Source organism: Urocampus carinirostris, chromosome 12, assembly GCF_059441175.1.
Source record: "Urocampus carinirostris isolate Australia breed hairy pipefish chromosome 12, RoL_Ucar_1.0, whole genome shotgun sequence".
NCBI lineage: Eukaryota > Metazoa > Chordata > Actinopteri > Syngnathiformes > Syngnathidae > Urocampus > Urocampus carinirostris.
The window spans coordinates 9,888,585-9,914,611 of NC_142360.1; the positions used below are offsets into that span (position 1 = coordinate 9,888,585).

Here is a 26,027-nt window from a genome sequence, read left to right on the forward strand (position 1 = left end):
CGATGATCCAAAAATTGTGAAGTGAAATAAGAAATAACTTAAACACTGAATAGATATTACCATTTAATATATTTTAAGCTGTCTCTGGATGGATGGTGTTGTGAGTGCACTGCAGGAAAGAGGTCTAAATGTAGTGGAAGCTTCAAGCTCTTGTTGGTGATAGGAATGAGTGGAGAGGTGTTGTAAAAGGATAGTGGGATGCTTGGACGCGTTCTAAGGGATGGGGTGGGCACCTGTATGATGCGGCAGGAGTAAACCAGTTAAAGCTGTCGGGCCCTGCTGTTGAACAGAAGAGTGTGTCGTGTCACCCTGACCCGAGTGACATGGCCGCTTTCTTGTGTCCCGTTTCATCTGGAGGGACGAAAGCATGACCAACTTGGGTGCCGAGTTGCTTAACTTGTTTTGGTGTTTGGGCATTTGGTTTGGCCATGGTCCCAAAAAATTTGTGTGTGTTTTTTGCTACTTATTCCTCTTTTTAATTTTCTTTGTTTTTGTATGTGTTTGCCTTGCTGTCAGTCACCCCTCTTGAGGGATATGACCAGGGTAGATAGACAGATGGATAGATAAATAAATATTTTTAAGCCTCATCTGACTGAGAGTCACTGACCATGGGTTAGAATAGGTTCACAAGTACTAAAAATGTTGTTTTTTCACATTTATTTATATTTATCTGCTTGAATGTAAATGTTCTGCATTTATATAACGCTTTTCAAGTCAATTAAGACCTCCCAAAGTGCTCTTCAATGAGCTTCACACTTTCCCTTTTTACACACAATAACTACCAATAGCATGTCAGCAATGCAAGGAAACTACCTGCTATCGGGGGCATTAGGGATTCAGTGTCTTGCCCAAAGACACTTTGACATATAATTCGCAGGAGCCGGGAATTGAACCTGTGACCTCTTGATCCCAAGACGAGCGCTTTACCTCCTGAGCTACTGCTTAAAATGTATTTCCTTTTCCAGCCCTTGGGTTGAGGAGAATGTTATGATTAACCAAAGGTACCTTGTAAAAACAATTGATCACCAAAATATTGCTGACGATATAGTTTCGCTGCTTTTGTCTGGCCCACGATATACTTGTGGAATTTTACAAACAAGCAATTTTAAAGGCAGGATCAATCATACTTGCCAATGGTGAGTTTTTAAAACAATTTGTTCTGCCAATCGCTCTATGACTCCTTTCTATTTATTTTTTCAATGCTCAAACCACTATTCAAGTATACAATATGAACAGTAATAAACTACATGAAGCCCTTGTTGCATAGCTCGTCATCTTATTTAATTGCCATGCAGGCTCCTGGAGACGGACAGCAAATCCCTCCGTTCGATGAATGGCTCGCGGAGGAACAGCGGCTCCTCGCTGGTGTCCAGCTCCTCAGCTTCATCCAACCTCTCGCATCTTGAGGAGGATTCGTGGATCCTGTGGGGGCGTATAGTCAATGAATGGGAGGATGTGCGGAAAAAGAAGGAGAAGCAGTTAAAGGTAAGACTTTAGGCGGCCTATGTCGGGCGTGTTACTGTAAAACAGTAATTGGTTACTTCATTTAAAATGTAAGTCTGCTACCCCCCACAGTACTGTCACCAAAAAGAAGTGTTTTACTTTGAAAACAATTATCTTGTTGCAAATTACTGTATGTACTCGCATATAAGCTAAACCCCATCTAACTGCTATAAAATGGGCACATATACTGTAACCTAATACATAGCAGAAAATGTGTACACCAACCTGCAGTAAACCCTTCTCATTTATTGACTTGTACAAACTTAAAAGCTTGCAAACAAACACTTAGCTGAGACACTCCATATGAATTTTGTGTTTGGGCTTTACAACACTACAAGATCTCCTCCATTTTTGCATATTGTTCATGTTCACACGTTTGGCCTCAGGTGCAATTCCTTGTAATGTGGGGGGGAGAGGATTTTTTAAGGGTTATTTAGCTGTCTTCTTTAGTCATTATCCATTATCCGTTATCGGTCAGTTCATAATGCGCTGCAAAGCCCAGAAGCCGGGACACTCACTCTCAGCCAAAAGGCCAAGCTAAGGTCCTAGCCCGTATCTTTTTTCCACCATCTGACATTTTCATCTACACCAAACTTTCTTGCTGCCAGGTTGCTTGTTTCGTCAGCAGCCTATATCACTTTTAGCTTAAGGTCAGCAGTATAAGAAAGATTTTTTGTTTTATTTTCCAGGCACAGTGTATTGCAAGATATTTTTACAACTAAAAAATTCAGCACATTTTTACCGTGAATTCTGTGTTTGCCCCATTGGTTTCCTGTTGGTTTGGGGTTCCTGTATAAGCCACGCCTCTCTCTCCATGCTTTGCCTACCGTTGGGTAATGGTGACACACGACCAAATGTGCGCATAGAGGCTGATTTCAATATTTTATTTTATAGTTCTAAATTCGGCTTGGATGGCAGTATTTGCAGTCAGGCAAATATCTCCTTAAGGAGAAACTCTTGCACTCATACTCTGTGCGTGGGACGTCGCCACCATAACTGTATTCAGTTGTACAGTTCTTTGTTGGTAAACATGAACTCGCCTGCCCCACAGAGCGTGTGGCTATCGGATCCAAGTTTGTGTGTGACAACGTGAATGATGTAGAAGTAATCAGGAGTCAGAAGACCTTTCATGATCTGCATTAAATAAGTAGCCAAAGTAACGCTCTAACATATCATGTAGTAATGACAGAAGTGTTACAAAATGTTATTAATAATACAAATATAAGTACCGTATTTTCCGCACTATAGGGCGCACCGTGTTATAGGGTGCACCCCCAAAAAATAGTTTTTGGTCCTATATCTTCCACAGATAAGGCGCACCGGATTATAAGGCGCTACAATGGGAACGTCGACAAAACAGTCAGATGATTCAGTCCAAATGATTTTACCCCCTTAACATTCCCAAAGCTTGCAAAGAAGCAAATACGTGTCGTAGACACGTGCGGATGCGGTGTCCGTACGATGTCACTTAAATGCGTCATTTCAAATATCATTCGGAAGGTTGAAGTCTTGGGATTCAAGAAATGCCAAACATTTCTATGTTTCTATTTTCGCTCACAACTTTACTGTGCATATGACAATAAATGAAACGCATCAGTCCCAACACCGGTGGCGATGTGTAGGGTTCAAGGTTTGGACACAACAAACAGTCCTTTTATGCTATGTTGTCATATTTTTAAGCAAGTATACCTGTAAATGATGAATAACTTCATCTGGTTTTTTTCATTTTAGATTTTACTACTCTTTCCCTGTACCTCCTGAAGCAAGGGTCACGCTTATGATTGTACTTGAAGCTATTTCCCCTCACTATCTTTATACAAAGCGTCCCTGACACGTGTCCTCTGACAAGTTATTTTAGGTCTGGCTAATTTTGGCATCCCTTTCCTGCTTTAAACCTGAATTGTGCCAGGAGGAAGTTGTATGCTGATGTTGATACTTCTCACTTTGTGACTGCCAAACCAACCATAGATCTGAAAAGCTCAATAGTCTGTATTTTTCCTTGTTAAAAATAATTCTAAACCAAAAGAAAGATGTTTGTACAGTAAACTGCTATAGATAAATAATGTCTTGCTGATTTTATGTTCCACCTCTGCTCCCTGTATTCAAAAATGAACACTGAAACTGTAAGACCTAAATGACACATTTTTAAATTATTTTGTTGGACTATTTAAATAACCATAATTGGGCTCATCTCTTAATAGTAGGAGGACGCTTTACACCAACAACGGCGACAAGATGATGAAAAGGCTGTATCTGAGTCAGACCAGGCTTCCTTTGCCACTGGTAACCCTCGTATCTGTTTGAATGTGGGGGAGCAAGCCCTAACCAAAAATGGCCTGGAGAGGGTCAAGCACCGCCGGGCTGTACTTACCCAAAACACACCAAAGGAAGTGGTGCCACAACTACTCAGAAGGTTAAGGGATCCGAAAATAACAAATTAATCCTAACAAATTAGGCTAAAATGTGTGTTTGGTGAGCAGATTTTCTTCCTGATTTCAGTTGTTTGTGTTACTTCTTCTCACGTACATTAATATGAGCCAGCTGCCTAATTACCGCCACCTGCTGCTGACCTCCGGCACGTAATGTATTTAACAAGAAGGCGGCAGATCTTGAAAACTGCACACACATTTCTAGAGCGGCCAGCTGCTCTTAACTCACACAAGTCAACCTCTGGCCCAAATGCACCCTGGGCCGACCAGATGTGTGTAGATGCTCGTGCACATCCGCATGCACAACTGTGCGCACATCATATCAGGAAAGAGCTATGTGCTCCGTCAGCACGGGAAGTTTCTTAATCACATTTTGTCAGCAGTAATGCATGAAAACAAACCCACACGTTATAATAACATTATTGTCATGCATTTTTTTTTCTTTTTTTTTATCACGTAAGAAAATCGAAGGGCAGCCTGGTTGGATCCAAAGGACGGCCTGTCCTTTTACTTGATATACTGCTAAATAATGCACCATTTGCATTTAAAATTGGTAAGACACTGGCCGAACCTTTGACTACAAAACAATCCTTGAAATTAGATTTTTTTTTCTTATACAATTTTAACAGTTGGATACAAATCATAACTCTTGCATAAAAGCCTCACAAAATACAACCCACTTCACCCTGTATCATGTTTTGCTTAAAATTCTCATGTCTTGGTTTGGAGTGACTGTCTGCGGTATTAAACTCTGTAACGTTTACTGCTGGCCAATGGCGAGTCAAGGTTTCTGTCTTGTTACAATCAGGGCGAGTTGCTTCTGTGTGCTAAAGTCAGCCTTGCGAAATAAACTTCCATATCTGCAAAAAACATGTTTTCTATTGTGCATGCAACACTTCATTTTCTAGTTACTTAGTTGTACCTGTCTGTTTATGATGCCCATGTTTTTCGGGGATGGCCCATATATCAAGTATGTTTAACGTAGTAGTTTCAGTTTGTGTGGATGATAATTGATTATGACATTTTTCATATTTTACCTGGAAAAAAGGGACATATATATTGTTTTTTGTCTTTTTTTTAACATTCCACCATAGCTTACATTGCCTGTCTTGGCAATGTTAAAATGTGAAATGTTTATATGTAATTTATACGTTTAAATGTAACAATCTAATAAATATTCAGTGCAGCACGGCAGCGCAGTGGTTAGCGCGTGTGCGGCACAGTTCTGAGGTCATGGGATCAAACCTTGTGTGGAGTTTGCATGTTCTCTCCGTGCTTGCGTGGGTTTCTTCCGGGTACTCCAGTTTCCTCTCACATCCCAAAAACATGCATGTTAGGTTAATTGGCCGGTCAAAATTGTCCCTAGGTGTGAATGCCTGTCCCTGTGCCCTGCGACTGCCTGGCAACCAGTTCAGGGTGTCCCCTAACCACTGCCCGAAGATGGCTGGGATGGGCCCCAGCACCCCCGCGACCCTACTGAGGATAAGCGGTGCAGAAAATGGATGGATGGAAATAAATATTCATTTTTAAACATTTTCTACAGGCACTGTGCTTCGAGATTTATTTAATGAAAAAAAAGAGAACCATGACTCAAAAAGGTTGAGAAACACTGTTATAGCAAATTTTCACCAATGCGTTATCATTTCATTTTCACGCACCGTAATCTACTGATGTCGAAACAAATGCCGCATTCACATTTAGACTGTTTTGGTATTGTTTTGAACTGTGCTGATATGTGTTGGTTAGTTCAGTTGATTTTTGCAATTGGTAGATGGATAAAGAGCTTGCTCTGTCCACTCCACGCATCAGCCCGTTATTGCAGCACCTCCGGAACGGTGCATTCGCACTGATCGCTGCTTGGCCTTGTGGCTATGACCTTGACTCAGCCCCTTGGCTGGGAGCAAGTGTCTCGGCCGCTTGGCTTTGTAGTGTATTATGATTTGACCGATAACTGAAAATGGATAATTGATAAAGGATATAGAACAATAAACCTCTACAAAAAATTCCGCCCTTAAACTATGAGTCCAAATGGACAGTTCATTATATGTTCATTACCGTTCACCCTTGAAAGAAATGAGTAGTGATTCAATTTGGTAATATATACTGATGTGCGGTACACTTTTAGGATCTTGTCAGAAGAGGAATTCCGCACCACTTCCGGGCCATCGTTTGGCAGCTGCTTTGCAATGCCCAGAACATGGCCATCAAGGACCAGTACTCGGATCTCCTGAAGATGACGTCGCCTTGCGAGAAACTGATCCGTCGCGACATCGCCCGGACGTATCCCGAGCATGATTTCTTCAGGGAGAAGGACAGCCTGGGCCAGGAGGTGCTTTTCAATGTCATGAAGGTAACTGAGAATTAGCTCCTCTAAACTATTTTAATCTAAACTAAAACTAATCGATGCCTCCGTCAGCTAATGTGTTCTTTGCATTTTGTGTCAATATGTTACCTTTGTGGGATTCTTGTTTGATTGTCTGTTCTTCAGGCTTACTCCCTTGTGGACCGTGAAGTGGGTTATTGTCAAGGCAGCGCCTTCATTGTCGGGCTGCTGCTCATGCAGGTGAGTTGCAGTTTGTTGTCACACATACTTTGCTAAAAAAAGATGAAATTTTCACAGGGAGGTTTTTTTTCCCTCTCTAGATGCCAGAAGAGGAGGCCTTTTGTGTCTTTGTCAAGCTGATGCAGGATTACAGGTTGAGGGAGCTCTTCAAGCCCAGCATGGCGGAGTTGGGCCTCTGCATGTACCAGTTTGAGTCCATGATCCAGGTAGGTTTTATCAAAAAAAGCATTTTCCAGGCTCATTTTGCACACAGGGGTCCTCAGAAAATGGTCAATATATAGTCTTTATACTAAAACCAGAATGCATTAAAGCAATAATATTTCTCTTCAAACGTTTATGCACTGAAAAAAAATAAAAAATGAACTCTTAACTCCGAAATAAAGCAACTTTGTTGACCGTTTTCTCTTGTCCTTTCAGGAAGAGCTCCCCGACCTTCAGGTGCACTTCCAAGCTCAGAGCTTTCATACATCAATGTATGCCTCTTCTTGGTTCCTCACCATCTTCCTGACCTCATTTCCACTTCCCGTCGCTACCCGGATCTTCGACATTTTTATGTGTGAGGTATGATATTTGCCAAAAACTAAAAGGCATTTGCGTAGTGGTCCTTTATTGCCAGAGAGACTAGTGAAGCATTCCAATGATGTTTTTTTCTGAGTTTGTGCCAACACATGAAACTAGATGCATGTAAACACGTCTGAAATTAGGGCTTGGAGATCGTGTTCCGAGTGGGCCTGGCCATCTTGCAGATGAACCAGGCAGAACTCATTCAGCTGGACATGGAGGGAATGTTACAGGTAAGAGTCCTACATCGTCATGGAGTTTTTTACTTCTCTTGGTCTGACCCGATTGTTCTCATTCCCGCCAAATTGCAGCACTTTCAAAAGGTCATACCGCACCAGCTGGACACCGGCCCCGACAAGGTCATCCAGGCGGCCTATCAATTCAAGTATAATGCCAAGAAGATGAAAAAGTAAGCAGAGAGTCATGAATTTAGAAACAAAGAAAATTATTTAATTTAGTCTGCTGGGTAGCGGTTCTCAGACACTTCAAGATTTGGAAATCCATCTTAAAAATTACCATCAATGCGAAATCATAGTACTCACCTTGAACCTACCTAGCAGAGAACATTCTTGACACATTCAAACATAATTTTGCACATTTTTAGGATTAGTTTTTGTTATTTTACTACATCTTTTATCAACTGAGATTTCTTTAAAAATAAAAATCCTTAAAATGAGGAAAATGACCTGCCATCTTTTAGTTTGGGCTCGTTTTAAGGTACTATTTGTACATTTTACTAGTACAAATGAAGTTAAAATATATAGTAAAACAATACTTTAAAATTAGCTAATTTATTTGAGTCATTTATATTTGTATCAATATTTTAACCACTCAGTTTTATATTAAGATAAGAAACATGATCCTTAAAAATGAGAGATTACTTGCCATCCTGTAGAGTAGGATCATTTAAGTACTACTTTTTCCCTTTACCAGTACAAAATAAGTCAAGATATATAGTTAAATAAAGACAATTATTTAAAATTATCTAAATTATTTTAGCCAAATTTGTGTATAGTTCTTGATCCTTGAATAGGGTCAAACCTAAGAAATTATTTGTCAATATGGCTTTATTTGCATTACCAAATGTTAATTGGGTAGTCTGTTAGAAAATGTTTGTTACATGAATGGGGAAAACGCTTAAACAGAAGTTTCAGTTTTAACTAAAATAATAGAACTCACGGCACCCCCGACCTCCAGAATCTGCTACCTAGTCCATCTTTCAATCTTTCAGACTGGCCTGTACGTCATAAGCTGATTTGCATGGTCCCTTTTTTCTCACTGTACTTTGTTTTTATTCCTTATTTATATTATTTTTAAATTTTTTATTACTGTTATATAATCTGTTTATCTTGGGTGTCCTGAAAGGAACCTCTACATAAATGTATAATAATAATAATAACAATAACTATAACATTAATAGCAATTAGTAGTGTCTCTGCTGCCTCCAAGTGGCCAAAATGGGAACATATTGGCCTAAAGCTTCATCACTTTTTTACCCTCAAAGGTTGGAGAAGGAATACACGACCATTAAAACCAAAGAGATGGAAGAACAAGTGGAAATCAAAGTAAGTCTTGCAAACCGTCTTTTATTTATTTATTCTTTTTAATTTTGGACTCGTTTTTGACCTCCTGCGTTTGGTATTGTCAGAGGCTGAGAACCGAGAACCGACTGTTGAAGCAGAGGATCGACACCCTTGAAAAGGTGAGTTTTCGTCTCAGGTCCTTGCCCTCTCGTGAGTGCTCCGCCTCATCCCGCACTAACTGGCTGTCATGACGGAAAACGTACCAGTTGGTCGCCCCGGCGATGCCACTAACTTAAGCCCCCCACCGTGCACACTTATCGTGCATGTCTGGTTTGCGCTGAGCATGATTCGGGTGGTCCGTTTTTTTAACTCAGGCCGAGCTCCTCATCACAGGATCACTAACTAGCATTCGACGCAGAAGATCGTTCAATCACCCCCCATTCCTTACCCATGCATCCTTTCTGTCACTGCTTCCTGTTGCTAGCGCATCTAATTTTTTCTGAATGCATCCATCACTGACTCACAGTCTTGCATGTAATGTTCCTTTTTGAAACCATACATGTTAAAATGCAGAGCAGTGTTTTGCAACCTTTGAGTCTAAGAAACATATTATTCGGTATTTCCTCATCTCTGCTGCCCCAAAATTTGAATGTATAAATATGAATGTATATATACATATACCACGGCCTTATCCCCCTAGTGGGAGGTGGCTCTTTTTTGGAGATTGATTCCCAGCCCCCTCAAACTCAACGGAGGTGTTGCCAGTCATTAGGTGACCAAACCCCCCAATTCCAACCCCTAATGCTGAACGCCAAGCAGGGAGGCAACGGGCACCAATGTTTAAGACTTAGGTATGACTCGGCCGCGGCTTGAACCACAACCTCCCAGTCTCAGGGTGGGCGCCATACCCCCAATTGCCCCCAATTTCAAAAAAGAATCTGTCTTACTGGTTGGGAATCACTGCCTTAGGGGTTTGAAGTGAACATTGCAATTGATGTTGCCTTTTTTCATTCTGAAACAAGCAAATCATTAAGCATCTTGTGTGTGCTTTAAACTGTCCTCTGGATTGTGTCTCTTCTCTCTTTTGTGGATATCTCTGTTTTGTAGGAAAGTGCTTCTTTGGCTGATAGATTGATCCAGGTATTTTCCCTTCACTATATTTCTCTCACTGCCCCAATACTTTCCTAGCTCCTCCTGAGGCAATGCATGCTGACCATTATTCAAGGGTATTGATGCATATTTATGGAAATTGTGATACATTAATGAATTAACCAAGTAATTATTACTCGTAACAATAATCGGTACATGCATGGGATAATCACAAAGGACAAAATCTATTTGAATATTTTTCACCTGAACAAATGGGCACACTTGATGAAAATGAGTACAAAACTTGTTTTCTTGTCAGGAAGCAGATGCTTACAGTGATATCCTCTAATCTTCGCAATGCCTGTTAGTAATGTGATTGAGAACACAGAAAGGTCAATCTACTCTCCTGGATAGATTAAATCTCTTTTATTTTGTCTTATTTCCTTTGTGGCTTTTAATTTAGGCGGAGTCCAAAAAAAAACCCACTGACCACTAATTAACAAAAGGAAAGATGAAAATATGTGCCCAAAGAACTGTACAATTAAATAATACAATACTTAAACATGTCCCCAAAGGAGGTAGGATGAAGCTGAAGCTTTTAGTTGCCTACTCCTATTCCATTTTTTTCCCTGGCAAAGAAGACGTATTCAAAATCAACACAAGAAACTAGAACCTTACCCCCCTAAAGGGAAAATTGAAAACAGATCAATTATATTTCAAACGTAGGGACTCTTGACTCTAATCAGGGCGTTTGGATATTGTAGCATCAACATTTTAAGAAAATTTGTCTCGCTCAAGGATTCAGTGGCGTCCTGAGGATGAAATGGGTAGGCAGCAGGGACAATGACATAATTAAAACTGAGTTCAAGGAACATTTCTACCCTTTTTCAGAAGTCCTTGAAAACAAGAGAGATTTCTATTATAGTACATATAGTTGTGGTCAAAGGTTTACATACACTTGCGAAGAACAATGTCATGGCTCTCTTGAGTTTCCAGCTTTTTCTACAACTCTGATTTTTCTCTGATATAGTGATTTGAACAGATACTTCTTTGTTTAAAAAAAGTCATGGCTTTTGGTTCTTTTATGACTTTATTATGGGCTAACAGAAAAAGTGATCAAATCTGCTGGGACAAAAGTATACATACAGCAATATGTTTGGAGGATAAAAGGTGGGGATTTTCAGCCCAAGTACACCATGCCTACTGTCAAGCACAGTGGTGGTAGTGTTATGCTGTGGGGCTGTTTCACTGCCAATGAAACTGGTGCTTTGCATAGAGTAAATTGGATAATGAAGAAGAAGGATTACCTTCAAATTCTTCAAGATAACCTAAAGTCATCAGTCCAAAGATTGAGTGTTCCAATAGGACAATGACCCCAAACACACATACAAAACGGTAAATCCGGCTAGAATTTAGGTTTTAGAATGGCCTTTCCAAAGTCCTGACTTAAAGCTCATTGAGAACTTGTGGACAATGCTGAAGGAACAAGTCCATGTCAGAAAGCCATGAAATTTAACTGAACTGCACCAATTTTGTCAAGATGAGTGGTTAACCAGAAGGTTATGGGTGGCTACCAAAAGTGCCTAATTGAAGTAAAAATGGACAAGGGACATATTACCAAATATTAACGCTGCTGTATGTTTATTTTTGAACCAGCAGATTTGATCATTTTTTTCTGTTAACCCATGATCAAGTCATAAACAAAGCAAACCTCATGAATGTTTTTGTGACCATCTGTTCCAATCACTCTATCAGAAAAAAAAAATCAAAATTGTAGAAATAACTGGAAACTCAAGAAAGCCATGACATTGTTCTTCACAAGTGTATGTAAACTATTTGAACCGCAACTGTATTTTTTTTTTTTACAAATTCAGAATACCCAACGATTTTGCCGCAAAGTCGTAATTGTAATTTGCATATATTTGGACTCTATTTATAAGCTGAATTTTAATCAGTTCCCATGTAACCGTTTACAGTTGAGTGAATACAAACTAAAATCATCAAAAATCTGGCTTAAGTGGCACTGGTGGAAAAGTCACATTACAGGTTTAGTGTGTACATGCTTGTTCTAGTGTTAACAAAAATATCACTTTAGAATTCAGCATGACTTTTTTTTAGACGACCCCATTGTTTGTCTCCTCCTCTTCTCTTTCACTTCCTGCCGTGCTCACCTTGCCCGTTCTTACCGCCCTATCCCCTCCGCCGAACCCCCTTCCCCCCGACTCGGTCGTTTGCGTCCAAAGGGACAAGTGACACGTGCTCAGGAGGCAGAAGAGAACTACTTGGTCAAGCGGGAGTTGGCCACGGTCAAACAGCAAAGCGAGGAGGCCGCTGCTCAGCTGGAGCAGGCCAACAACACCATCAGGCAGCTTCAGCAGCCGCAAGCGGTAAGGATGGCCGCAAGGTGGCGACACCGCAGAGGAGAACTAAGACACGTATTGTAGGAGGTTAAAGCATAAAAAATACCGTATTTTCCGGACTCTGAGGCACACCCAAACCCCCTAAATTGGGCAGTTTTTTGAATGGGTTTCTTATGAACCAGTGCGCCTTGTGTACAAAAAAAATTGATATGCATACCGGAGTATTAGCATATTTGTAAAATTATTGATCAGTCGATATCTATCGCTGATCACAATTGCATCACAATGGTGGCAACGGGGTATGGTACCTGTATCTAAATCCTGATCACCTGGCCACTAGGGACATAGATGACATAGGAAAAGTCAATAGGTCTTATCCATTATCGCACATGTTTTAGTCACGGTGTCGGATTCAAATGTTCGAGGAATTAGAAAACAAAGTAATTAAAAATGTGTATACATTTTTTTTTAGCTCAGACTAGAACCAAAATCTAATCGACATTGCAATGTGACATAGTGACATTCTGTAATCGCAAGACACTGCATTTTTTCCAAGGATTTATTGTTATTTGATTGATGGCGCATTTGGCCAACCAGAATTGTCGCAGTTTGGGTTTCAACAGCGCCGGCTAATTAGTGCCACTAAAACTTGATTCTAAGCATCAAAGGCAAGGCAAAGTTTGCAAGCACCCACATGAGTGTGAGCAGATAGCAACCCTCACAAAACTCCCCAGAAGAGGGCACTGTTTAAGTTTTAAGCTTTGCACTAGTTTCAACTAGGGCTGCAACAACTAATTAATAACATTGATTATCAAAAGCATTGGCAACTAATTAGGTGATGGATACATTAGGTCACGTGATTTATAAGCCACTAAGTATGTTAAATCAATGCAAAATTAAAATGCACACAATTCTGTTGTGATGCTGAGAGTTGTAGTACCAATTTGTTCTGTACATAAAAAAAAATCAACTTTTTTTTTTACTGAACAGTGTGTAATTACAAACAAATTGGCACAAAAGTTTAAACTTTGTAATGTTTGACTGTTTCATGATGAAACAGTTTTTTTTTTCTTCACATAAAATAAAATGTATTGCTTTATATTTTGTTTTGTATAAGTCCAAATATAGTATAATCTTTGGAGAGGTGGAAGGAAAAGAGTATCTTACATATTTACAGGTGTATAGCATATATTTGTATGTATATTTGTTTATTGTCAAGTTAATTGCCAACACTTGGCTGTTTTAAGATTGTTTTGTATTATAGAATTTTCTGCTGTTGTGTGCACTATTTTTCTATCAGTCCAAAACTTAAATATGTAGAAAAGAATCATTCCAAATTAAAAAAGTTATAATATTGCAGGTATTCCTCATAAAACATGTTTATGACATGCCATTAGTATCTAGATGGTAAGGCGCCCGCTTTGAGACTGGGAGGTCGGTGGTTCGCGCACCGGCCGAGTCATTCCTAAGACTTAAAAAGTGGTCGGCGGCGCCCTCTGTTGGCTGCGGCTGCATCGGCTCGCTACAACGGGTCAGGTGCAATTGACATTTCGTTCTGTGTACATTGTTACACAGAATGACAATACAAGGAAATTATTATTATTATTATTATTTACTTTACCCCCACCAATTTACGACCCCACTCATGGAAAAGTAGATGCCATGCATCCAAGGGTTGGGTACTCATTAAAAAATAGCACAAAAAATGATCTTTTGAGGCACACCCAAACATTTTAAAAATTGAAAATTGCAATCGAAATTACAATACTGGTCTGAAAAAAAAATCATAGTTAGGTTCATTTACCCTAAATCGTTCACTCCTAGCTCAAATCAAACATTGTAAGTGACAAACATTGGTAAATACATGCTGTCATGCATTTCTATATATTTTAGGATGACTGAATTACTTCCCACAACGCCTTTCAATTTGTTCCGTTTATAATCTTGTGCGCTTTGCTTTGCGAATTGGTGGTACATTACTTCAGCAGTTCAAAAGCCCAACAGACCGGTTTAATGTCTTGACAATATTCTCCTGGCCCAGCTCAATAATAACATCATCAACATGGTACCGTGACTAAAAATAGCATGATCATGACATAAAACCCAATGCCTTTGTGTCATCTGTATTCGTAATAGTCTATTGGGTAGGTTACTGTGCATTTCGGAGATGGAATATGAGCTTGCTCTGTCCACTCCACGCATCGGCCCGGTATTGCAGTACCTCCGGGAACGGTGCATTCGCAATGATCGCAGCAAGGCTTTAGGGCTAGGACCTTAGCTTGGCCTTTTGGCTGAGAGTAAGTGTGCCGGCTCCTAGGCTTTGTAGCGTATTATGAACTGACCGATAACGGATAATGGATAATGAATAACGAAGATAGATCAATAACCCTTAAAAACCCCAAAACCCCCCTGCTACGATTCCTGTTGTAGCCAATTCTTGCAGTTGTGATCAGCAATATGTTATGACTGATCAACCGATGCGCAAATAAGTTATTCTTAGTGCAATTTTAGCCCTTACTGTATTTTGAATTCCAGGCGCCTTGTGGTCGGGTGTGTCTTATAGTTCTGAAACTACAATACAATCAACAGCGTACAATTTGTCTATCAGACTTCAAGAATTCAAATGTGGCCCAATTGTGACTGTGAACTAAATAAAATCAACCCCAATGGGGAAAAACTCTATTAACCTAAAAAGGCAACCGGCAATCATGCTATTGCTGGTGAGGGAAAATGCTCACTCCGGGCCGAATGTGTTTAGACATGCAAGATATTCCTCGTGGACACGTGTGTTGCGTCACACACTTCTGTGCGCAATCGCTACAAATGTCTTCACACCTCACAGGTCTGCTTCCTTGTCATCATAATGTTAGGTTAATAATTTATGCTGGCACATGTTTTGCATAAATTGGATGATTTATTCATGTCACTGGTCACGAGACTGCACACTGATTCACTTAAAACCTATGAGGCATTTTCTTTGCCCGCTCTCTAACTTGATAAGGATTTCTGATGGATTATATTTGAAACGTGTGTCACTAATGTAAAGAAAAAAACTTTCAGAAAATGAGACATTGAAATTTTCTGGAAGTTTTGTTTATTTTGTTGCAAATGTGAAGACTGGTGTTGATTTATGCAACTAGTTCATTTGTGCATTTCCGATATTGTCTGACCCCAGCTGTGCGTTATTGGCAACTGTTATACCCACACCTCACTGATAACACATTGGTGTGCTGATGTCCCCCCCCCAACCTCGATTTTAAAGGACAGTGGACTCATGCTTATTTCTTGAAGAATAAATCCAAACATTTTATGAAACTTTATGACATTCTGTTAAAGTGGGGGTTTGGCAAACTACAGCCCATGTGCGTTTAAGATATGTTTGTGCACTGTTACCCAGTGCTTAATGTATTGCTCTTTGGTCATCCTGGAAGAGGGGATTACCACTTGTGAGGCCTCTTCTCAAGCTTTCTTTTTTCCTCATACTGAGGTTTTGAGTCTTTCCTTGCCCGCATGTTGGCTTAAGATCAGGTGATGGTGTAATTGCAATCCTGGGCAGTCCTTTGAGATATTATGTGATTAAGGGCTATACAAATTAATGTGACTTGACTTGAATCCAGCCCGCCAAACAAAAATTTTAAAAATGGAATTTTATATGTATGTTAAAAGAATACTTCTAATAAAATTGTGTTGTTGTTTTGGTGCCACATATATAGGGGATAAGTATTACTCTTACTATTTTTTAATTAATGAATTGATTTATGGAGATATTTTCTTTAAAAAAACACTTCTGCTGTAGCTCTATTGCGTTTTGAGAATTTCAATTAAAAGTTAATGTACCATAAGTTCTAATTTAAAAATGTTTATTCTTTCAAAATCAATTGGAGAAAATGGTTCATTTATTAATGTATATCCTATGCAATGTCCCTCAAATATTGCTGATTTTTGACTCTGTATTGGCATTTTAAAAAAATTAAATCAATGTCTCGTTTTTTTCTCCTGGCCCCCCTGCAAAAATGTGCAACCGAATGAATGTATCCTGCGACTGAATACTTGTATGGCTGATCTTCTGCCAAAATTATTTAACTATTCTCTTTCTATAGAAATGCTGAAATGGGTCAAATATCCCAAATAAAACTAATATGGTTTATTTCTGCATAGTGCAAACCAAAACATGTTTTTTGCCATGTTTTTTTTGTTTTTTATTTTTAAATTTGTCGTTTGTCATTCACTATAGATATAATTTTTCCTCCACTTTCCACCTATAAATACATACAGGAATACATCGTGGCAGTAAAAAATTGGGTTCCGACGGGTCATGCCGAACAAATGCGGTCTGATGCGTTTTTTTCCGTGTGTGTGTGTGCTGTTTTTGTCAGAAGGGGGCGCTGCGCTGCTCGGAGGAGGCTGTGCTGCAGTTGGAGCGAGAGTTGGTGCAGGCCCGGTTGAAGGAGGCTGAGTCCCAGTGTGCGCTCAAGGAGATGCAGGACAAAATCCTAGACATGGAGAAGGTGATCTTGGAACACATTTTACTTGTGGCCTCTCCTGGTTGTTGAGTGCTACAGAGGTGCATAAGAAATCAAAATATTTGTATTAGTTAGGGCGATATAACAAAAATTATTATCATGATAAAAAATGTATCTTTCCATCGCAATATTTATCACGTCTTTAATCTGATGCCTCTTTAACCAATCTTTAATGCCAGAACAAAGATGCATGGTGACAAACTGTTACACAGTATTTCACTAATTTAAGATACATTAAACAGGAGTGGAGCTGGTTGCAGGGATACACAGGTAGCACCTTGATAGTTGGCTGTGTAGTCGATGTATAGTTTTCTTCATTGGGCCAAGTGCTTGTTGAACGTCCGCTAGCACTCGTTTAGGGCTGAAATCTTTTTTCAGCGTATTGTATTTGGTTTTGAATGGTGGAATAAGTTTGTTGTGTCGCTTGTTTGGTCGGTAAAGTTGGCAGTGCACGTCGCCGCTCTGTTTGTTTTCATCATATTCTAAGTTGCCAAAATATCTCCAAAGAACTGAAGGTGGAGGGCCTCTCCTGTTTACAACTCTTTCAGCAAATTTTCAGTGGGTACGCTGGCTGTTATCTTCTGTTGATTTGACCGTATTGTAGCCCCTGCTTTGGATGTGTGAGCCACTAGTAGAGCAAAATGATCGGTGGGTCCTCATCACCCTCTTCGTCTCAAGAATGTTGGTATAGAAATTGCGATAGTGCCCCCACTTTCTCCAGTGTTCAAGTGGTGTAATTACAGTTTAGATGATCAGCTTTTATCAAACTTTTTTGTTATCGTGGCAAAAATTAGATGACTATAATCATCGTTATCATTTTCTCGCCCGGGCCTATTTCGTATGCAGCCTCTCAAAAATCAATAATATCAATAATTCTCAAAATATCTAATAAAAGTAATATTAAAACATATTCTGACTTGTGGCATCAGCGCAACACGTCGCTGCCGGACGACACCAACGTGGCACGACTGCAGGAGGAGCTCATGGCCATGACGGTCAGAGAGGCCGAGGCCCTGGGTGGTCTTAAGGAGCTACGGCAGCAAGTCCGAGACCTGGAAGACCACTGGCAGGTGGGGACCACCCATGCTTTTCTTAAAACATCACTGCTTTTGGTTTGAATACTTGATTTCACCCAACACGAGCCATTTATAGTAGACTGACCATTTTTAGAGTTACATTTTGTAACCCTGTATCATATACTTAATTTATATCCACGGTTGTGCAGCGCCACCTGGCTCGAACAGCTGGGCGGTGGCGAGAGAGTCCCAAGAAGAACACGCTGAACGAACTTCAGGACGAGCTGATGAGCGTGCGGCTACGAGAAGCCGAAGCGCAGGCAGAAATGCGGGAAAGTCGTCAGAGGATGCTGGAGCTGGAGACCCAGGTTAGCCCCCACTCATGCCAAGAAAAAAACGTTTGCACTTTGCAGGTACAGAGACCTTTCGCCACTTAATATTATTTTTATATTTATATATTATTACCCATATATAATATTGCTGGTTCTCTCCGAGATAATGTTTTTTTTTTTTTTTTTTTTTTTTCGGGAGGCGAAAAATTTCATCTCATTAGCTGCACCGCTTATCCTCAGGAGGGTCGCGGGGGTGCTGGAGCCCATCCCAGCAATCATCGGGCAGTGGGCAGCGGACGCCCTGAACTGGTTGCCAGCCAATCGCTGGGCACACAGGGACAGACAACTCGCTCGCTCATTCACACCTAGGGACAATTTGGATCGGCCAATCCATCTGAAATGCATGTCTTTGGAATGTGGGAGGAAACCGGAGTGCCCGGAGGAAACCCAAGCAATCACGGGGAGAACCTACAAACTCTGCACAGGAAGTCCGGTAGCTGTATTTGAACCCACACAGAAGGTTCCCAAGACCTTAGAACTGTGCCGCACACGCGCTAACCACTGCGCCGCCGTGCTGGCCGGCGCAAAAAATAATTGGAAAAAAAAGATTGAGGCTGTGTTCCAGCCAAGAATCACACCGACCAGCCAGCACCCTTTGACTTAAGATCTCCGATGCCAAACTATATCAGTGTGTCTTTCACACTGTATTGCGAGCGGACATCTGCTCTGCTTCCCCTACATCTCGCTGCAAGTTTGTATCCCACTCCTTTGTCATGCCAAAGCCTTTGTTCTCTCTCTTTTACGCTCAGCTTTTTTTTGATCAGCGACACCATGATATACATGGATAAATTGTATAAAACAGTGGATATGACCAGTAAACGGTAGACAACGACAAAAAGCTACACTATTGAACACCATTGGCAATGACTAGTCAAACGAATTTTGTGCAGTTGAGGTGTCTCACCTTGTCGGAAAGCATAAAGAGCGCTATTTAGAGAGACCCAGGATATTATTAACGGGGCTACCTACAGACCTATGTAGTCTTTGTCCTCACGTATTCACACGTTACTAAAATTACTTTGTATCTACATTTTAGAGTAAAGCATGGCGAATTTGCACCTTGTATAGAGATCAGTTTTGCGCATGTTGAAAATATTTACTTTGGCAAAATAAAGTTTTATCTTTTGTTCTTTCCTTTTTATCCATTGATAATTGGACAGTTCATTTCGGCGTAACAAGCTTTATGGTAGAACACACACCGACCCCGGATAAGCGGAAGACGATGGATGGATGGACATAACATTTTTCAATACATGTGTTATCCGGAAGATTACTGTTTTGAATCGCCGGTTAATCACAATAAAAGTGGCTCGTTTTCATAGTGGAATTGATGTGACTTGTACCTACTTAAAATAAAATTGCTAGGAAATGCAACAAACATTCCTTGCACAACACCAGTCTCTCCATTTGATTGTAGCTAAACATCGCACTCGTCCGTCTTCTTAAATAGGAATAAAATCCCTAATTGGGCTAGGAACCTTGCCCGCCGCACATCAATATATCACCATCATAAATAGTGGTGGTTTATTTTCTTCTGTTGTCGTTATTGATATTTTTCAACTCAAATGTTTATTCAAGTGCTGTCCGCGAGGGTGTTTACTACTGTCCGTCATGGCTCATTCTGCCTGGGAAGGCAACATGAAATCACGTGCAAAGGGTCAATAAAATACAATACTGAAACCAGGCGGTCATCTTATATGCACATTAAAATAACTGAACACAAGGGAGCGTAAGATAGACGTAGCAACCCAATGGCCCATGGCAGTGCCTTTTCCTTGAGCTGTGCTTCTCCCTCGTTTCATCTCTTCTTCCTGTTCAGTTAATATATGCCATCCTGATTGTGTTTAAGAGGGACTACATTTCATTTTACCTTAATGTAGTGTGTCTTATTGCCTAAAATGGGTCATAAGAACGTTAGTGATAAGAAAAAGTGGAAAAGATTCGGAGAAGGAAATTATTGCCAAATATGAAAACAAAGTACAAATGTTTGCCATTAAAGCACTGCTTAAAGTTACATAAAATGCTTTAAACTTTTACTAGTTTTATCTTAATGATTGGCATATTAACCTTTAGTATCTACGTATTTGAATAATTATCGTTGTTTAGGTACACATTTAACATTTTGGGTAAGTATTTATTTTAGTATGTGGCTATTTTTGGGTGTCGGCTTATACGCAATGTAGTTTATAGGTGAGTAAGTACAAGTTTCTTTGATTATAATTTGTGTCTGTTGTCTGAAACATACCTCTTATAATAACTAGGCTATATCTTTTTTTTATGGTATGTTTATGTATTCCCTCCCAAATACCCCCCAAATCATTAAAATGTCAAATGTGTGAGATTAAATTATTGTGGAATAATTTGATAGTTATGTTGGTATTATATCTGGTGATTTTTTTCAGAATCAGATTCACGGCAATCACTTGCGGCGAGCGGAACAGGAAGCCCGAACTCTCCAAGATCGCGTTCAGACCTTGACCACGCAGAACAAAGATCTTCACTCGCAGTTGCAGGAAATCAAACGGAGACAAGCAGAAATGGAGTGCAAGGTACCGTGCAGACTTCCCGTTGCCGATTGCCGCCGGACTTCAAAGTTCTGATGAATGCGCCGCTTTTTCCAGAGCAAAGAAGAAGTGATGGCGGTCAGGCTGCGGGAGGCCGACAACATGGCTGCCATGGCCGAGCTGCAGCAGCAGATCTCGGAGTTGGAGATTCAGGTAATGCGCACGACATGAATATTTTTTTTACTGTCAAATTATGATGTAAATCATCTTTTTGCTATACTGAAGTGCTCTACTGTGTTGAAAATGATTTTTGGACGGCCTGCTTATTTTCAGACGATATTTTGTCGCCACCATGTGGACGTCATTGGGAAAACACAAATGTGGCATAAAACTGATTTTACCTTCCTTTTTAGTGTCGAGTAGTTCAACTTTGTTGGCGATAAAATCATCTTTGTGGGTCCAGAGCGTTTTGTTGACACAATGCCTTTTCGAGAAACTCGAAAACTGGAAAAGCTCTGCGCATATGTACTGTTGATTCGTCAAGCTGTGTTTGTACACCTTAGCCCGCCATGATATTAACACACAGGCAGTCATAGGCAGAAAAGGGGTGGGCTGATCAGAATGCAGAACACGGTGCACGATGAAAATCTGCAAAGTAGCTGACAAAAGTAAACTGATACAGTAACGGATTACTGTATTACGAGTCAATTACATTCAATGATGCCAAATTAATATTGTTATGACTTTAATTGAAAGTTATAAATATCCAAACTGTGTCGTTTTACTCATGATTGCTTAAAAATTAACCAAGGCTGTACCAGCGTTTGCAGGGGGGGGGGGGGGGGGGGCAGGCAGGAAGTGGTTTCACTTTTCATCTTAACATCACACTTATTTTGTAAGATCCTCCTTTTTAGACAACTGGAGGAGAAGGGGGTGTGACCCCTACAGTCACTATAGAGGAGAACTGTTATGTCTGTTCAACCCTTAAAGATGTTAATGTCTTCCTTGTATTTGTGGCACATTTAGCTTAAAGGTGGTGTCCGTAATTTCTCCTGACTCCATCTTCTGGCTGAAATCATCATTGTAGCTCCTTTTTTTCACGTGCACGTACGTGAAATTCTTAGATGCGCTTAAATAAACGCTTCCTTTTTCATCTTTTTGAGTGTCAAGATTGGCATTTAGACTGTATTTGAAACGGTCCTTCTCTTTCTTTCACCACTTCCATCGTAGAATATAAAAAAACCGAGAGCATGCGTGTGATACAATTCTCATCCCCCCTTCCCTCCAGCGTAATCTGCTTTGTGGCAGAAACATGATGATCAAAGTAAGATAAAAGCAGATAGGCACGGGGGAAGAAAGTACATAAAGGCATTGTTAATGCATGCTTAATAGAGAAAATATTTAATTTGAAACTTTTTGGGAACACCTCAAACCACGCACCTCACTTTTCATTTTGCTAACATTATCACAACACACTACTACCACCACTCTATTTTTTGTACTTAAAGGTGAAGTGTGTAGTTTGAGGTGTCCTTAAAGTTTGAAATTCAATATTGTCTATATTAGGCATGTGTTAACAATGCCCCGAAGTCCAATGCCCAAAGAGTCTCTATTTTTTTTAGTGGGGGGAGAGTGATTTCATGCATGAGCACGCGATTTTCTTTTATTCTAGGTTGAAAATAAGGTCAAGTCAGAAAATTACTGATTCTGATAAAGCCCAAACCCTTAAAAAAAGAAAAAAGTTAATTGGAGCGCATCCAGGAGCCACGCACTTGGACGCGTAAACCAAGCAGCTTGAAAGAGGCAGCAATGATGTTTTCAGCTAGAAGATGGCCTCGCCATGTCGCATATTTTGAAGTTACGGACACCACGATTAAGCTCAAGCGCACTCAAATCACCAAAATGCAAACGTGTTATTTTTGTGTTGCTGTAGAAAGAAGAAGGGAAGGTGCAGGGCCAACTCAACCACAGCGACTCCAACCAATACATCCGAGACCTCAAAGATCAGATTCGAGAGCTCAAGCAGGAGGTAATCGCCGAGTGTTTCCTTTCACACCTCTTTTTTTCTTAATTCTCGCTTTCTTGGTCCCCGCTCTGAGATTTTTTTTCCCCGGGTTTGGTTTGTTCACGTTGAGGCTAGCAGAAAAGTGTCAGCTACACCCAGAGCACTTCCTGTGCAGTGGTGCTGCATGTTCATTTGAATACATAAGTATTGTCCCACTCGGAGTAAATATTGCAAATTTGACGTTTAAAAAAGAAAGAAAATACTATATTTTTTATTATAGCAGTGTCTGAAATAACCTCTGCCCTGACGCCCAGGGCGTGCATATTTTACGTTACGTCGGGCATACAACTTACAAAACGTCTCCACCCGGGTGGCCGACAACTTTTTCAAGACATTTTTTTTCAGTTTTTTTTTTTTATCAAACGTTTGCTTTATTCCGATTTCGAAATATTTGTTCAGTTTGGAAATTTCGGTTCGTTTGGCAATTTGCATACTCTGCAGCCAATCAGAAGCTTGCATTGAATAGCTTCGTGCTTCCGGACGCTCCCGGCGTAATAAGGTCGCGCATTTGCATAACATTTTCCAAAGTAGATGCACAAAGAACACAAGAAAAATGGAGAAGTCGTTAGGAATCAATCCAAAACCTCAGCCCCAGAAGAAATATTCAAAAGAAGCTAGCAAAATTTATGACGCTACAAAACGTAAACGTACATTAAAAGCATCGTGGAAAGAGGAGTTCACGTGGTTTGTAGCAGACGACGCAACGCAAACATTGCATGAATGAAGATGAGCAAATAGAGGTACATACTGGCAGATTGAAAACAGCGATGTCATATACATGCACTGAATGTTATAAGTAGATTTATAATAAACTTCATTTCAAAGTGTTGTTCTGTTATATATTCTGATTATCAATCCTAAATACTTTGCAACAACATTTTTTTGTGATTAGTCGTCTTAGTCTTTCAAGTTTTGAAAAATGGGGCAGGCAACTTTACCCTGGTGTCTGGTAACTTTTTGTCATAAGTTTCAGACACTGTTATAGTAAGGTGCTATATTTCTTATTTTGCTAACAATTTTCAACTTGTTTTCTTTGTAAAATAAATAAAGTAAGTAAAAGTAGGTCAATAAGTAAAATTAAGAGCAAGTAAGAGTAAGGGGGTAAAAGTAAGCAAGAGTAAGTAAGTAAAACTAGGTAGGTAAACGTGAGAAGTTTGATGTAGGTAAAAGTAAGTGAGTGAGTATTTAATTTTATCGAAGTAAGTTTAAGTAAGGGCGGCACGGCGGTGCAGTGGTTAGCGCGTGTGCGGCTCAGTTCTGAGGTCATGAGATCGAACCTCCTGTGTGGAGTTTGCATGTTCTCCCCGTGCTTGCATGGGTTTCCTCCGGGCACTCCAGTTTCCTGCCGCATTCCAAAAACATGCATGTCAGGTTAATTGGCCGGTCCAAATTGTCCCTAAGTGTGACTGATTGAGTGAGTTGTCTGTCTCTGTGTGCTCTGCGACTGGCTGGCAACCAGTCCAGGGTTTCCCCGGCCCGAGGATAGCTGGGATGGGCTCCAGCACCCCCGCAACCCTACTGAGGATTAGCAGTACAGATAATGGATGGATGAAGTAAAAGTATAAGTATCAGTAAGAAAGCAAGTATAGAAAATATAGAATATAGAAAATTGAAATTTCTCTTACATTGGCAATTTATGTCAGGGGGTAATATATTTTCTAAAATCGCATTATTTTGAAACCATTTTCCTTCAAAACAATACGTCATCATCATCTCACTCATGCAGATCAGCTGCTTAAAGGGACAGCGCGGCGTTTCCTCCAAAACCTCCTCTTTCGACGGCATCCACATCGTCAACCACTACAACCCCCACCGAGATCTCCACGACGACGGATCGTCCCATTCTTCAGACGAGGACGTCGCCAAGGACAACGGAGGCGTACGACGAATCGTCCTCCATCCAAAACTGGGCGGCTCGGACAGCGAGGAGGACGAAGACGGGGAGGCCTTGAGGTTGTCTATTCCCGCTAGCGCCAATCTGGCAAATCACAAATCCACAACTGTGTGACACTCGGAACTTTCTGAATCAGAAAAGCGAGGACTTTAATCTCAAACTGCAGCTTAGACTTTCCTGTGGGGACATCAACTGGGGATTTGGTACCCAGGACAAGACAAAACATTTTATAGGATTTTGCGCTTCTTGCAACGGGATTTTATATGAACATTATTTTACAAAGCAGCAACTTACAGCGCATGTGTGTTTTTTGTTCTTTTTTTACTAGACATGAAAAAAATAACACATTTCAATCATTTTCAAAGAGAAAAGCTATCACTAGGGAAAACAAATGGACTTTATAGTTCCGGTGTTTCTACATCTTTGTGCAGAATGTGAGCAGGGAAAGGATGGTAACCACAAAATACATCACATGGGGTTGGTTTTGTGTTAATCAATGAAACTTGGTCGTGTTTATCAAAACTGTCATGACTTGTTCACTCCATTTTACACGTTTTGACCTGAACTCACCTGAAATCGGACTTCTAACAGAACCAACTTAAACCTGAAACCGGACTTGTGAGCCCATCTTAAAATTTTCATGGCTTGTACTGGTACACGATTTTGGATCAATGCTCAAATCTAGAACTTATATCTTGACATAGACTCAATCCGTACTGGACTTTATACACTTTCCTGGACTTGAACTTGATTTTTTTTCAGTCTTATCTTAATAGTTCACACTAGACATCAATAAAGGTGTCATTCTTGTCCACTAGTTTGCAGCATCCATATTCAACCAGTGATGGCAAAATGAAGCCCCATAAAGCGGTATAGCCCTGCATGGAAATGCTCCACACACACACGTAGGACCTTCAAGATGATTAATTTCTCGAATAGACCACCATGTGGAAAATAATGTAACATGCTTGGTGCGTGCCATAAAACCGTGGGGTGTAAAAAATGCTCTGAATACAAAAAAGAGTATTTAGAGAGTAAGAATGTATCATGTTTGGTTCTGTGTTACTTTGTTTTTGCAACAAGTGAATAAGTGAAATGTGGTAAAATCAGTGCTTATTCATTTTTATTTAAAACAGATATCTGGTCCATAGTTTTTGGGCCCAGAGTTTTTTTGCACATCATTTCACCGGCTTTTGACAAAACTCTTGTTAGAAATGTAGCAGGAGTGCATAGATGTGTGATAGCCAATTTGTAAAGAATCGTAAGTGCATATTTCTGTGAGTCTCAGTACTGAAGGGATTTCAACTCTTAGGAGCGTTTATTTGCAGTTTTATTTCGAACCACACTCAAAATTTGCGAATCATCCCCTGAATAAATCTCGTGCGCTACCCCGCTCAAAAGTCATCGCATACGTCCTCATCCCTGACCTTGAACCGCGGTTCATGAACCACTCATCTAAAATAATCAACACAGGAACTCAAGCCGAGGAGCACGTCACTAAAGTAAACACATTATTTAAAAGCACTTTGGGAGTCTGCACACACACTCACGTAAGATTGTCGTTTGTAGGAAGTTGATAATAAAATTTTGTTGAAATTAATGGTG

The 26,027-nt window shown here is 40.2% G+C and overlaps 1 protein-coding gene, 1 long non-coding RNA gene and 1 pseudogene across 7 annotated transcripts in view; 2 read left to right on the forward strand and 1 right to left on the reverse strand.

Moving 5' to 3' along the window:
- Positions 1 to 26,027, forward strand: part of evi5b (ecotropic viral integration site 5b) — a 46,150-nt gene extending 20,123 nt beyond the window's left edge. For 2 of the 6 annotated variants that reach the window (XM_088348883.1, XM_088348882.1), the window contains exons 3-20: positions 1,296 to 1,485; positions 6,058 to 6,282; positions 6,421 to 6,495; positions 6,576 to 6,701; positions 6,913 to 7,056; positions 7,200 to 7,289; positions 7,368 to 7,465; positions 8,561 to 8,621; positions 8,705 to 8,758; positions 9,687 to 9,719; positions 11,912 to 12,055; positions 16,405 to 16,536; positions 17,481 to 17,621; positions 17,777 to 17,935; positions 20,362 to 20,508; positions 20,581 to 20,676; positions 22,397 to 22,492; positions 24,255 to 26,027. In XM_088348883.1, the coding sequence (XP_088205009.1) occupies positions 1,296 to 1,485; positions 6,058 to 6,282; positions 6,421 to 6,495; positions 6,576 to 6,701; positions 6,913 to 7,056; positions 7,200 to 7,289; positions 7,368 to 7,465; positions 8,561 to 8,621; positions 8,705 to 8,758; positions 9,687 to 9,719; positions 11,912 to 12,055; positions 16,405 to 16,536; positions 17,481 to 17,621; positions 17,777 to 17,935; positions 20,362 to 20,508; positions 20,581 to 20,676; positions 22,397 to 22,492; positions 24,255 to 24,536 (2,293 nt within the window). In that variant the 3' untranslated portion in view covers positions 24,537 to 26,027. The remainder of the gene's footprint in view (positions 1 to 1,295; positions 1,486 to 6,057; positions 6,283 to 6,420; positions 6,496 to 6,575; positions 6,702 to 6,912; positions 7,057 to 7,199; positions 7,290 to 7,367; positions 7,466 to 8,560; positions 8,622 to 8,704; positions 8,759 to 9,686; positions 9,720 to 11,911; positions 12,056 to 16,404; positions 16,537 to 17,480; positions 17,622 to 17,776; positions 17,936 to 20,361; positions 20,509 to 20,580; positions 20,677 to 22,396; positions 22,493 to 24,254) is intronic. The other 4 variants (XM_088348884.1, XM_088348885.1, XM_088348887.1 and 1 more) reach the window with 4 other exon arrangements.
- On the reverse strand, positions 1,265 to 4,002 carry LOC148354907 (uncharacterized). Its single transcript, XR_015852173.1, has 2 exons — positions 3,875 to 4,002; positions 1,265 to 1,422 (listed from the first exon to the last, which is right to left on the reverse strand). It is a non-coding gene; the product is annotated as an uncharacterized LOC148354907 (long non-coding RNA).
- Positions 14,184 to 14,264, forward strand: LOC148354908 (U2 spliceosomal RNA; annotated as a pseudogene).